Genomic DNA, 14,319 nt, shown 5'->3' on the forward strand with positions numbered 1-14,319 from the left:
TTAAAATTTTATCTTAAATAAAATGCTCCTTTAGCATATGCAAGGAAAACAGCTCCAGGTTCTTGTCCTTGTAGCATAGTAAACCCTTGGTGACCGTTTAAAGATCCACCCCCATTCCTAGGACGGAGCCTTCCAATTTTTCCCTTTGATCTGATTTAATATATTTTTGTGTGGTTTTTTATGTTGAGCCTTAAAGTTAATGATTAGAGTGCCCCGTTCAACCCTGTTGTACTGATTGGATGGAGCCCATACATTTATTGGAGATCTTATATCTTCATACATTTTTAAATTGTTTATTAGTTGCGATAGATTCGGACTGTAACACCCCCTGAGATAAATGCTGGTTGGGACTCAGGCTTTGAGCGGGTACAGTACAGTATGCCTTCAAATAAATAACCTTACTGATTTTATTCCCGGTAAGCATGACTGGATTGTTGGTGAGTTTATCAGATAGTTTAATCCCAAACAACCACAAGCAGCAGCTTATCCACCTTAACTCCATATTATATTAGATTTCTTCCTAAAGCACCTCTTAAAATGTAATTCATTACGTACATTACAAAATATTTGAGATTGTAGGCCTAACTCTTTATTGTATCCGGTGAAAATGCATAAAGTGCAATGAACGTAAATGCAGTAACTTATTTCTTACAACGTAAATTGAAAATGACATTGATTTCTGCCCTGTTTCTTTCATTATTTTCTGCCTCCATTTCAAACTGGGGTCTAGCAGCAGAGATCGAGAATGACTGGGAGAATTTCGCCCAACCTTCACGGCTTGTGACATAGCCACAACTTCACTGTGGTTGAATAGTATACGCTCATCGCCTGCCAGCCTGCCCACTTACAGTGCTGGGCGCCCGCGGGATGGAATGCCCAGCGTGAGCACCTCTGATCTAGAATATAGAGATTTCCCCCCATGAATTTTGTTTGTGAATAGGAGCTGGTCAGAGTTTATTCGATGATATAATTTGTGTTGTTATCCATCTCCTTAAGAACAGCAAGAAGAATGAATTGGTTTATTTTGGTAGATTGATTATTATTATTATTATTATTATTATTATTATTATTATTATTATTATTATTATTATTATTATTATTATTATTATTATTATTATTATTGTTGTTGTTGTTGTTGTTGTTGTTGTTATTATTAATAACATTTCTCTTCTTTTTATTCACAATTCATCAATTGCATTGTAAAGTACCCTGAAAGCCATGTATAGTAATGAAGACTCATGATTTGGAACATAAAAGAAAATTGAGAAAGTTGAGACAGTAAAGAATAATCTGAGAATGCTAAAGATGGCAAGATAATGAAATTGCATTTATAAAACTAAAAGCGTTAACTATGTTCAATAAAGAGGTCACTCATGACTGGTCAAAAAATGAATTATTTCCACTTCTTTATCCAAAATAAATATTTATAACCAAACATCAAAATAATGGTAACTGATAAATAATTAGTGTAAATACTTACATGGAAGCTTCACAACTTCTTCATAAGTAACTAAATCTAATTGGTCAAAAACTGCATTATGCTTAGCCAGGTATTTGTCCTTATACTGCTTCTTTTTCCGCCCGAAGATTGAGCAATTTACTGTAATGCAAACAACACAGATAATCAGTATTACATAATTAAATAGTAATGCTAAGAATTATTTAGGTAGCTCTGAAAGCTTTAATAATGATACATATAAACAAATACTGATCGGTCAGCATATCAACAGATACATTTTAAAAAATAATAAGAAAGATGTTTTAATTTTATTTTCTGCGTTGTCCTAACTTCATATAGCCAATATAAATTTAAAACAAGGGAAGCAATGATCCTTAAATAAGTATTTCTCACTATTTCTTTTTATAGGCAGATCGTTTCTTTCCTCACTCTGGTATACTTTTTTGAGAGCCAGTAGCTTTTCTGTGCAGTTTTAAAATCTATAGCTTTATAAACCCAATTAAATTCCTCTTTAACATCCATGCGCTTCCCTGAAGCTTACAATAATATACACAAACAGTTGTATTTCTTTTAACTACTAAAGTATACCTCAATTTGATTAAATAAAAACAATTCATTAAAAATCACATGATGTGAATCAAAGACAGTAAACACTAGAGCCCCCCGCTCACCTCTCTCTCCTTTGCACCAAAGTTCTTTCTTATGAATGCAGTTTGCCGATCGACTGATGTTCGTATTTGGCTGATGTAACAAACATTTATGAAAGATCTTTTTTGTAACTAATCAGGGACTTCGGATCAGCTGTTTAACTTCCTTTTTGCCTCTTTATTAGTCTACAAACTACCTAAAGTACATTTGGAAATTCCATTTGCATTTTTATACAGCTAATCTCTTTTCTTTCTTTTCTTCACTTTTCTGCTTATTCTTCAAGCAAGTCATTCCCTTGGACATCACAAGGGGTGGTCTTATTACCAGCAGGTCTAAGATTTGGGAACACTTGTGGGATTGATCATAATACATATTTCAATACTTCTTCCTAACTAATCAGTGATATTTGATTGGCTGTTTGAATTAATTTGCATCTATTTATTGGTCTATAAAGTGTCCATGTTCTTCTTCTTTTTGTTCTTGGTTCAAATGGGCCTACTTTGGACCACGCTTGTTCAACTGTTGGGCTTTGATCTTTGACCAGTATTGTCATATTTTCTGCCTATGTAACTCCTTTCTTTCATGTCCTTCTCAGTTTCTGTCAGCCAAGTGGTACGAATCTTCTTGTTCTGCCAGAAGATGAAGAGGCAATTGGTCAGTCTTTTAAAGTGTCCGTGTTCATTAATTCTATTTGCATTCATATGCAACTAATTTTTCTTCTTCCTTTTCTGTTTACCAAACCAATAACCAAGCCAGCCAAGATATCAAGAAGGGCAAGTTGAGTGGATCACATGGGAGAGCACTGGCTTTCTGAGTGCAAGTTGGAGGGTTCGATCACAACTCAATCTGGTGGTATCTGATAGTGCTCAAATATGCCAGCTTCGTGTTGATGCATTAACTGGCATGTAAAATAACTGCAGTGGGACAAAATTTCAGCACCATGGCATATCAGAAAACACAAAAATAGTTAGTAGGATGTAATTCAATGGGTAGATTATTATTTCTTTCCAGTACACTTTGCTCGGTTTACTCTTGTCCTCAACGATCCTAACAGAGAGAGTCTCATTTTCATAACAACATCATTGTTGAAGTGTTCGAGCTCTTTAGGACATTTTAGTTAAACTGATGAGCCTGCTGCCATGTTAAGATAAAATGTTGGTAATTTCATGACTGAAAAGGCTTAAAGAGTTTGAATACTTCAATATTTGCAAAATCATTGTATTTAATTTTTCTAACTATATTATTATTATTTTCAATAAGATTGTCCTTTCCCCCTTCCAGGCTGAGGAAAAGACATAATAATCTGTAAACACTACAATGAATGAGGATGACACAGCGGCAGTTCCTTGATTTGCCACCACTCCTCAGCTGACTGCTCCTGAGCTCACACTCAAGCTCAGAGTTCCCAAGCTGCTAAAGAACTTGAGTGTCTCTGAGGTGTGCAAATGCAAGCAACTATGAGCGCAAATGTCACACATGTTTGTAATAGAGGTAGTTTTTCTCACTGGGTATGGGGTAGGAGAGTGTAATTATAACATACTAACTGTATTACCCAGTGCTGGCTGCCCAGGTACTTTATCGAATGTTTACTTTTACGATTTGTATTACCTGTTAATTATGTGTGAAGCAAATTTTTGTAGATTTCTTTGTCGTGATGTTGATTGATCTTTTACAAACTGTTTTGAAGATTAAGAGTTATTGTTATGCATTTCATTTCAAGTTTTAATTTTAGACTTATTTTGTTTCACGTTAATTAAACTTTGGCCTTGTGGCAGCCTGGATTGTCTGGGAAGTACTTGATCTTTTCAAACAAATAATAAAAATAAGTGATAACTATATATATATTTGTGTGTCATGCCATAGATATGATGCACACAATTCAAACTGTCATGGCAACTGTCACCAATCAGCCTAAGCACCCTGAAAATTGTGGATTCAACACTAATCTTGGTCAGTTTCGACATTTTCTTTTTCACCCTTCTCATGCCCATGACAGTGGGGGCTGGAGTTATACTTAAACAGCATCCAGAATGCCACAAACAGCATCCAGAATGCCACAATTCATACCAGCAACCCCAAAATCTATGGATTCGACATCAATATCGGTTGGTTCCCGTTATTTCTGCATGTCAGTCCCCCGAGGGTTGCTAGGGGTGTGTAACCCCACAGTATTTTTCCAGATACGGTAGTAAGTGATATGTGTACGAAGTTTGGTTGAGAGCTGTACTGATACATACACATATATCCATAATCTGGATCATTTTGGCCATAATCTATTTCACCCCTTCTCACCCTCATGCTGACAGGGCTGAATTTAGGCTTAAACAGCATCCAGAGTGTCACTATTCATCTCAGCAACCCCAAAAACTATGTATTCCACACTAACATTTGTCAATTTTGATTGTTTGTACATGTCACCCCCTCCCCACCCCAACCCCTAGGAGTAGTAGGGGTGTCATAACCCCCCCCCCCCCGCAGTATTTCAATTACAAATTATTACCTGTCTGAAGTGAATATTTGTAGATTTTATTGTCAAATTCATTGATTTTTACAAACTCTTTTGTAGATTTAGAGTTATTTTTATGTGTTTAATTTTAAGTTTGAAATTATTTAGTTTCACATTAAAATTTGTCATTATGACAGCCCAGATTGTCTGGGAAGCAGCTGACCTTTCAAATAAATAATAAGAGTAAGTTATAACTACATATTTGTGCATTGCGCTATAGATATGATGTACATGATTCCAGCTGTCACTGGAACTGACACCAAACAGCCTAGCAACCCCCAAAAACTGAAGAATCACCACTTATCTCAGTCATTTTGGACATTTTATTTTTCACCACTTTTCAACCCCCATGCTAATGGAGGCTGAACTTGGACTTAAATGTCATCTGGAGTATTACTATTCATCTCAGCTACCCTGGAAACTATGAATTCTACACTTATATTGGATGTTTTCTATTTTATTATTATTATTATTATTATTATTATTATTATTATTATTATTATTATTATTATTATTATTATAATATTTCACCCCTTTCTGCGCCTGCCCCTAGGGGTGCTAGGAGTGTCTTATCCCAACAGTATTTTTTCCAGAAAATAAAAAAAATGTGTATACCAAATTTGGTTGAGAGCTATGCTAGAACATATATACATCCATAATCTCTGTGATTTTAGACATTTTCTTTTCCACCCCTTCTCCCCCCTATGCCTAATGGGAGCTAAAATTGAACTTAAAGGACATCCAGAGTGTCATTCTTCATCTCAGCGACCCCGAAAACTATAGATTGTACATTAATATCGGAAGTTTTCTATTTTTGAATTTAAACTCATTTCTACCCCCTCTCCTAGGAGTGCTGGGAGTGTCTTATAGTCTCAGCATTTTTTCCAGATAGTAAGTCCAAGATTAGTTGAGAGCTATGCTGGAACATAAATCCATAATTTTGGTCATTTTATACCTTATCTTTTTCACCTCTTCCTACCACCACCACCACCACCCTATATCATTGGGGGCTGATCCTGGACTTAAAGGATATCCGCATTGTCACTTCTCATCTCAGTGACCCCACCCTCTAAGCATGCTAGGGTCGTCTTACCACAGAGTACATTTTTCTAGATAGTAAATCATATACATACTAAGTTTGGTTGAGAGCTATGCTGGAATGTACACACATACATCCATAATCTTGGTCAGTTTATACATTCCTTTCGATAAACTTTGACTTAAACGGCATCCAGAGCCCCCCAAAACTGTGGATTTGACATTAATATAGGTCCTTTTTAAAATTATTTTTACATTTCATCCCCTGCCCTAGGGGTGTCTTACCTCCATAGTATTTTTTCCAGATAGTAAGTCTTATGTGTACCAACTTTAGTTGAAAGCTGTGCTCAAACATACACACAAAACATCCATAATCTTGGTAATTTTGGACGTTTCCTGTTTCACTCCTTTTCATCCCCAGGCTCATGGGGCTGTGCTTTGACTAAATGGCATCCAGAGTGTCACAATTCATCTCAGCAACCCTAAAAACTATGGATTCTACACAAATATTGGTCAGGTCATTATTTACATTTCACCCCCTACCTAGGGATGCTAGGGATCTTTTACGCCCACAGGACTTTTTCCAGATAGTAAGTAATATTAGCACCAAATTTGATTGAAAGCTATGCTGGAACATGCACACATACATCCATAATCTTGGTTATTTGGAACATTTTCCTTCCCACCCCTTCTATCCCCCCAAACCAACCCACGTTAACAGGAGCTGAACGTGAACTTAAACAACATCTCGAGTGCCGCTGTTCATCTCAGCAATCCCAAAAACTATGGATTGGACACTATTTTAGATTCTTTTTATATGTCGCCCTCTCCCCACCCCTACCCCTAGGGCTGCTAGGGGTGTCATATACCCACAGTATTTTTCTCCAGATAGTAAGTCACCCGTTTGCCAAATTTGGTTGAAATTGCTCCAGTGGTTTAGGAGGAGATGTGATACGTAGATACATACGTATATACAATGACTTTTATATATAATTATATAGTTCTCCAATTCCTAGCGACTACCCATTTCAGCTCAAATGGCTTCAGTTCCCTGTTAGTGTCTGTTTTACCATGACCACCAACAAGTCCTAGGGACAAGCGCAGTCTACTGCCAGGGTGAAACTCAGTAGGTTGAGATATTTCTTCCATGGCCAACTCTACTTAGTATGCTTGAATTTCACAGTTGCAAGTAGGCTGTTCCGCCATACTCCAAGTGGTGGAACAATGAAATTGGTGTACGGTACAGAGAGGCTCTTCAGTGATACACTGTGTTGCCTCTACAGATAAGCTTAATGACTGAACACCCTTTGAGAATGATTTTTTTTGCCAGACCTGCCTGTGTCCATTTACCTCTGATTAACCAAATCTCTGAAATTCTGATTTCCAGTGATGTACTTATAAGATGGTAAGACAACTTGCAATTTCTTTGAAATAACCTGGCCGGGCTGAGTGGCTCAGACGGTTAAGGCGCTGGCCTTCTAACCCCAACTTGGCAGGTTCGATCCTGGCTCAGTCCAGTGGTATTTGAAGGTGCTCAAATACGACAGCTCCATGTCGGTAGATTTACTGGCACGTAAAAGAAATCCTGTGGGACTAAATTCCGGCACCTCGGCGTCTCCGAAGACCGTAAAAGTAGTTAGTGGGACGTAAAGCAATAGCATTATTATTATTATTATGAAATAACCTGATTCTTGCAATCCACTGTAGATGGGTACAGCAGTTAGTCTCTCTTCGATAATGTTGTAAGAGCCAGCCTCTGCTTTATATTTGGAGAGAAATCATAAATATGGCAAAGAAAATTCAACAGGAAGCCAACCAGAAGCTGTACAGTGGCATTTTCTTTTTCCAAAAACTTTTCTAGGTACATGACTGATGCTAAAAAGCAGTGTCTTATTATTTACCTGCCTGAGCAATAGAAAATATTCAGCAAAATGTTCTCCCATGAGTTTACGACAAAGCTCTCTGATTACAAAATACTGGCCATCTACTTTCAAACATTATAAGAAATGTACAGTTGCTCAAACAAAGAATAAGTACATGGTATTGTATGTTCCTTGCATATAATATTTTACCAGATTTAATTTTAATTATTATCAAAATATAATTCACTTCCTATGTAGGTACAAACCCTGTGGATACCCACAACAAACATTAAATCTATAGGTTCAGTTGTTTCTGAGAAAAGTGTTTCTGTAAGGAACTATACAGTACCATGCTATCATTCTTTCTTTGAGCAACTGTACATTTCTCACTAATTCTGTGAGAAATAATGTAGATTAAAATCAATAGTTCTTCAGTCATAAAATATAATAAACCATAAGACCCAAAGATTGTTTATAATATAAAACAATATCATAATGAAAACACTCAGCAATACTATGTCTCTACAGTCATTATCTCTATAAATTTTCATGCATAAAATATTAAAACACAAGCCATATTTTAATATTAATTCATAAATAACAATTACAAGAGCATAAATTTGTTATAAAAAGAAAAAAAGGAAAGTAAAGCAAAGTCTTTTGCAGCCTACTAATATTAGAAAAGCTTCAATGAATTTTTAAAGCATGTAAATTGCAGAGCAAACAGGCCAGAGTGGCTTTAAGATTATGTTCATTCAGATTCAGTTTCATGAACAAGTTATGGGATTAGACACTAAAGCTAGCTAGAACTAATGATTGAAGGAGTGGACCAAAAAGAGTGAAAAACATTGTTGGTGATAGTTTTATCATCATCTCTAAATTTAGATTCAAATTTCATCATTTCATCACAAATACATTGGGAATAGTTATAAATAACAAACCTCCACCTCAGATTGCTATATTTAACTTTCTAACATTGTTTACTTCACATCTCCTCCATTATATTTGCATTTTAAGGAGTTTGTCAAGTAATAGAGATGTATATGGCCACCCCTTGTTACAAAAAAATGTCTGTGGACATTTCTTAGCCAAGATCAGCATTCTTCAACAGTAACGATATACCTATCCTCTAATGGTGGAGAACAATACATAGTAGAATTAATTATAAAAGAAGATGCTAAACATATTTAGTGTAGACTTTGAAACTGGAGTACATTCATATTAATTTTTCTTGTGGGAGTCATCCTAAACATAATCTGAATGAACATTAAACCTAACAATGTCATGTACTTTCAAAAACTTCAATAAGGTGTCTGATATCACTATATATTGAAAAAAAATACTTCTATATTAAAATACTGAAGAAAAGCACTTGGATTTAAGGAAAAAGAAAAATCTGTACTTCATATTAACTAAGGTTCATGAAATGAAGATCTGAAAATCAAGTTCCAGCAGATCACAATAATAACTGCATTACATTACAAAACCTAAAACATGATACGGAAAGAAATAAGATTCTGCAAGATATTAGAAGAATGAATAATTATGGAAACAAATAAAAAGACAGTTGTATTTCAAAAAAGTACATCTCTGCTAAAATTGGAAAACATATACTGCTTCAGGTTAATTTCCATGGAAGACAGTTGAATAAAATTGTTTGTAGTGTACTGTATTATACTTTTATTCAGATCTTAGTGAGATTATCCTACACTGAAGTGATGTGCTTACTAACTACACCAAAAGTTCTACTAATGCCGAGGCATAATGCACATGCAGATTTTTAAATATTGTCAATGCTGACATTTAATGAAGTTTCACAGGAACTTGGAGAAAGTTTCTATTCTTATGATGTACTTTATTATTTACTGAGATCCAACAGAAGTATGGTACTCTAAAATTATGGCATACTGGTTTTAAAAATGTCTTATTTTAGAAATCAACTACCAAGAAACAATTCAACCAATGACTAGAACATATAGACTTTTACTTGGCATTATATTTTTATAAGATGTAGCATAATTTTAAAATACAAATGCAAGAAATATAAATAAGAGTGCTGATTGACTCACATTATGTAGAATGTTTAAAGCAATACTTTTTTTAATACTTTCAACGACATAAAACCTGACCTTTCTTACTCCATCATACCCACTTCCTCAAAGACATGAACTATGACTATGAACCAAATTTAAATTTAATATGGAAATCAGAATTATAGATGAGACACTAATTTATTGAAGATAATTATAAATGCTTAAAATTCACAGGTAGAAATTCTGAAATTTCTGACAAACAGATCTTACGAGAATGTTGATACAACTACTTTTTTACTATTATAAGAATTCAGTCCCATATATTGTTACTACTGAAGAGTGACCTAATTTTAAAAATCTCTGACCTTGCACCTTGCATACTATAACTCTGCGAGTTGCAGAGGGTGGACATTATATCTCTCTTAGTTTTGTGAAATACAGAACAACAAGGTGTAACATTATGAGTACAGTGCAAGAGCACATAATGGGTACTGGATGATTGTGATATTTTCATTAACCTGCGATCGTTCACAATGTTAGAAAAAATCTAACGATGGTATATTTTTTAGTAGTAACTGGTGTACAAAAGCTGCTTTTTCTTTTCAAGGTCTGACTGGTCATGAAATTAAAATCACACTGAAAATAAAAGATGTTTTATTTTCAACATTTAGCTACACTGTCCAGCTACTTCTCTACGTAGTCATCGCTCCAACATTGACATTTGTCGTAGCATGGTATCAACTTTCCAATACCCTTGTCATAGAAGGCAGCCGCCTGTGCTTTCAGCCACTTCTCTATGTTGGTCTGCAGCTCATTGCCTTTGCCAAAATTCTGTCCTCCTAGCTGCTGGTCATGAAATTAAAATCACAGTGAAAATAAAAGGTGTTTTATTTGCAACATTTAGCTACACTGTCCAGCTACTTCTCTACATAGTCACCGCTCCGACATTGACATTTGTGTACTGAAGTTTCTCACTCATGAGAACATTTCACGTGATCAAAAAGAAGAAAATCAGAGGAAGCCAAGTCCAGGCTGTATGGGGGTGATCAAACACTTCCCATCGAAAACGCTGCAGGAGCATCTTTGTTGCAGCTGCAGTGTGCAGCTGAGCATTATCATGAAGAAGGACAATGCCTAATGACAACATTCCTCTTCGCTTATTCTGAATTGCCTTTCATAGACGTTGAAGATGTAGTGATGGTCATGCCAAGTTCCATTAATTCCACCAACAAAACACCTTTTCAGTTTCAGAACACAGTAGCCATACACTTTCTGATGGAGAATGTTCCCTTGCACTTCTTTGGTTTACTTGGAGAATGAAAATGCATCCACTGTTTGGATTACTCTTTTGTTTCTTCATTTTTGAAATGGACCCATATCTCATCCCCTGTGACAATTTTGTTCAAAAAATCATCTCCTTCAGCATGATAGCCCTGGAGAAACATTAAGACGGTGTCCATTGACTGTGTTTCGTGATGGTCAGACATCATCTTGGGAACCCGTCTCGCATAGAACTTGTGGTAATGAAGTTTCTCACTCATGATGATATAGAGAGCTGACCTTAAAATTTCGAGAAATGAATCACTCAACACAGAAACTGTGAACCGATGATTTACTCAAATTGCCTGATCCACTCGCTGAACAAGATCATCGGTTGACACTCGCTTCCTTCCTTGACCACCTGCATTATGAACGTCTGTACATCCTGCTTCAAAGTTCCTGCACCATTGCCGCACTTTGCTGTCACTCATGAAAGTTTCACCATACACATTACTCATTCGTCTTAGAATTTTAGCTGCATTGTACCCCTCAGCAAAAAATCGAATGACAGCACACACTTCACACTTGGCATGAGCCTCTATTGTTCTAGGCATGCTCACTGCATGCTCAGAACTGACAAGTGCGACATGACATAGTTGACAGGCATACCAGAGACACTACACAACACATCTGTGCAATGCTACATAAGATTCTCACTATGGTTTTAATTTTGTGACCAGTCGGAACTTAAAAAGAAAAACTAGCCCTCGTATTTATGCCAACATCTCATTGATGTATTAGATATGCTTTCTTTGACCTCTACACTAGTAACTTGCTCCAGGACCACCCATGCAGGAGGGGGAGGGGGATGATAAATTAGACATATGGGGGGAGAGCATATATCCCCTGAATCCCCCTCTGTATATGCCCCAGATTGTAATAATACATAGTAATACAGCGATGCTTTTTCTTGTGTGTGTCATAGAATTACAGTATGTTGGAAGAACTTATATTGAAGTGATTAGAAGAAGATGGTGAGGGCAATTATTCAGTTGATGAAGGTAATTCTGATTCAGATGTCCCATATAGTACACCTAGAAATGCTCCACACTTTTGTTCATCTAACTTAAATAAAAATAATACCTATCAGAGTATGTGAGATATATGGAGTCTTGGTCTGCAGGTTTAGCAGGCTGCTCTACATCATCACCATAAATAAATCAGTTCTTATGGGTAATAGATTTAATTACAACATACAGTCAACATGTACAAAATCAGTATAGCCATGCAGGATACATCAGTTATACAGACACAAAGAGAACATGTAGTGCAGATACATTCAACGACGCCGAATGTCGCTAGTTCAAGAGTCTTATGATGCAATATTCAATCGTACAAAAGGGTGCATTCTGCATTTGGGGTGAGTTCACTCTTCCAAACCCCGCCACATCCCCCACCACCGCAACGGAGAAAGGAAGTACACAAATTCAATGGACGGGCAAAGCGAACGCCTTGCCTTGTAAGTGAAGTAATTGATGATGATGAAGTGCTACAGACAGTGTAACAGGCATCAAATGTAAGTCTTGTTTTGTAAGTTGCTTTACAATTATGGCAGTAGACTCAGGAACATCTGTTGATGCCTCTTCATATTTTAGAATGATGAGCTGAGAAGCCTTTGAATTCAGCCTGTTGGATGATGAGATTATTTCATCTGCAATGAGCATGTCCATTTATGGTATTGCTATTTCCAAACCCATCACATAATAATACTGGAATGATGCAAGTGACACCCAATACAACAAATTCCAACAGTCCCCCCAAAATCCAACGATGGGGGCTCTTTGAAACTCTCCTTAAAATTCAAAACTTCATGAAATATATCGCCATGCCATGATGAGTGCTTATTGGATATCTATTGTATAAATTGACACTAACAACACTGCACAAATCTACTTTCTCAAGGCATTTTGCATGACCACTGCCTTTGGCAGCACTTACCAGAAAGCAAATGTAATCCATCTACTACCAGTGACAGTGCTGTATCCCTACTTTCACTTTTTCTGGATCACTCAATCTAAAAGTGTTTTGTGGGACAGAGTAATTATTCTAGCAGAGGAACAAAACTGAAGTTTAATTTTACCTCACGATCATAATGAAGGGGCTCATTAAGTACACTTCCATACCTTTCATATAAAAAAATTAAAATTTCATTTTGTTATATCGTCTAATGAGCTCTAATTTAGAACTGAAACTGTAAAACTAAAGCTGTAATGAGTATGAAACACACAAGTTCATGGCTTTCTAATGTTCCTTAACCTATATCTTCCCACTGCCGACATTTGTCGACATAAATATTTATGACCTCTATATTCAAAAGGATAAATCATTTATGAGATATTAAATTGATTACTGCAAGTTTGGTATCAATTGCACATGGGAGAGAAGTATTCTCGACCTCCGCACCTTTTTGATCTGCTGGTTGTTGTATTATTTTCATGCATGAATGAACCACGATGTCATATCCTTCTCAGTAAGTTATATTTTGTTATACACAAAGTGAATTTCAATCATTTTTGTTCATTTCATTGCTTAATGTATTATTTAACATGATTTTTACTTATCCTTGCTTTATTATTTGTATGAAGTTATATGCAAAGTGAATGAAGCGAGCCGACTTTAATGTGTCACATTTCTGGCTCATCTGTGTTTTGATCGGAGAAAATGCATATAGGATGCTAAAAGGTTTGTTTTTTCACCTATTCAATACATATAAATTTTATAAATTAGGAATTTATTATTGATTCCACTTGAGACATGTTTCGCCCTTCATTGAGGGCATCATCAGTCAAAATATCACCTCAAGGTAAAAAATCAGGTAACTGGTTAGTAGTTGACATGTACAAATTAATACATATTATTAATATAACTACAAAACTACAAAAACTACAAAAATGTATTAATTTGTACATGTCAACTACTAACCAGCTACCTGATTTTTTACCTTGAGGTGATATTTTGACTGATGATGCCCTCAATGAAGGGCGAAACATGTCTCAAGTGGAATTAATAATAAATTCCTAATTTATAAAATTTATATGTATTGAATAGGTGAAAAAACAAACCTTTTAGCATCCTACATTCAGTATCTTCAATACGGATAACAATGATTTTTATCACTTGCAATGAAAATGCATATGTCGGTGACATTATTTTAACTTTGTTACTTACAAATAAATTACACTTAATGAAAATGAATACGTATAACACTCAATTTTTAAATGAGGTACATACAAAAGAAGTTTAAATTAAAATATTTTCAAGTTATATTTTGCTAGGACCTACAGAAATGTATGAATAAAACAGAATTATGTAGAACTGAGTTATATATAAACCAGTCTTAACTGTATATGTCACATGGGAGAACCATGCCTCCAATCTTGCAGTTCTTGAGAAAGTGTACATAAACAGTGTAGAAGCCTCCACAACTGGCCATTGGCTTAATGGACGGGGCAT

General features: G+C 35.7%; 1 protein-coding gene across 5 annotated transcripts in view; it reads right to left on the minus strand.

Moving 5' to 3' along the window:
• LOC136858362 (peripheral plasma membrane protein CASK) overlaps window positions 1-14,319 on the minus strand; it is a 429,548-nt gene that overhangs the window by 100,515 nt on the left and 314,714 nt on the right. For all 5 annotated transcript variants that reach the window (XM_068229006.1, XM_068229001.1, XM_068229003.1 and 2 more), the window contains one exon: window positions 1,481-1,600. In XM_068229006.1, coding sequence (XP_068085107.1) covers window positions 1,481-1,600 — 120 coding nt within the window. The remainder of the gene's footprint in view (window positions 1-1,480; window positions 1,601-14,319) is intronic.

This window comes from Anabrus simplex, chromosome 1 (genome assembly GCF_040414725.1).
Source record: "Anabrus simplex isolate iqAnaSimp1 chromosome 1, ASM4041472v1, whole genome shotgun sequence".
Lineage (NCBI taxonomy): Eukaryota > Metazoa > Arthropoda > Insecta > Orthoptera > Tettigoniidae > Anabrus > Anabrus simplex.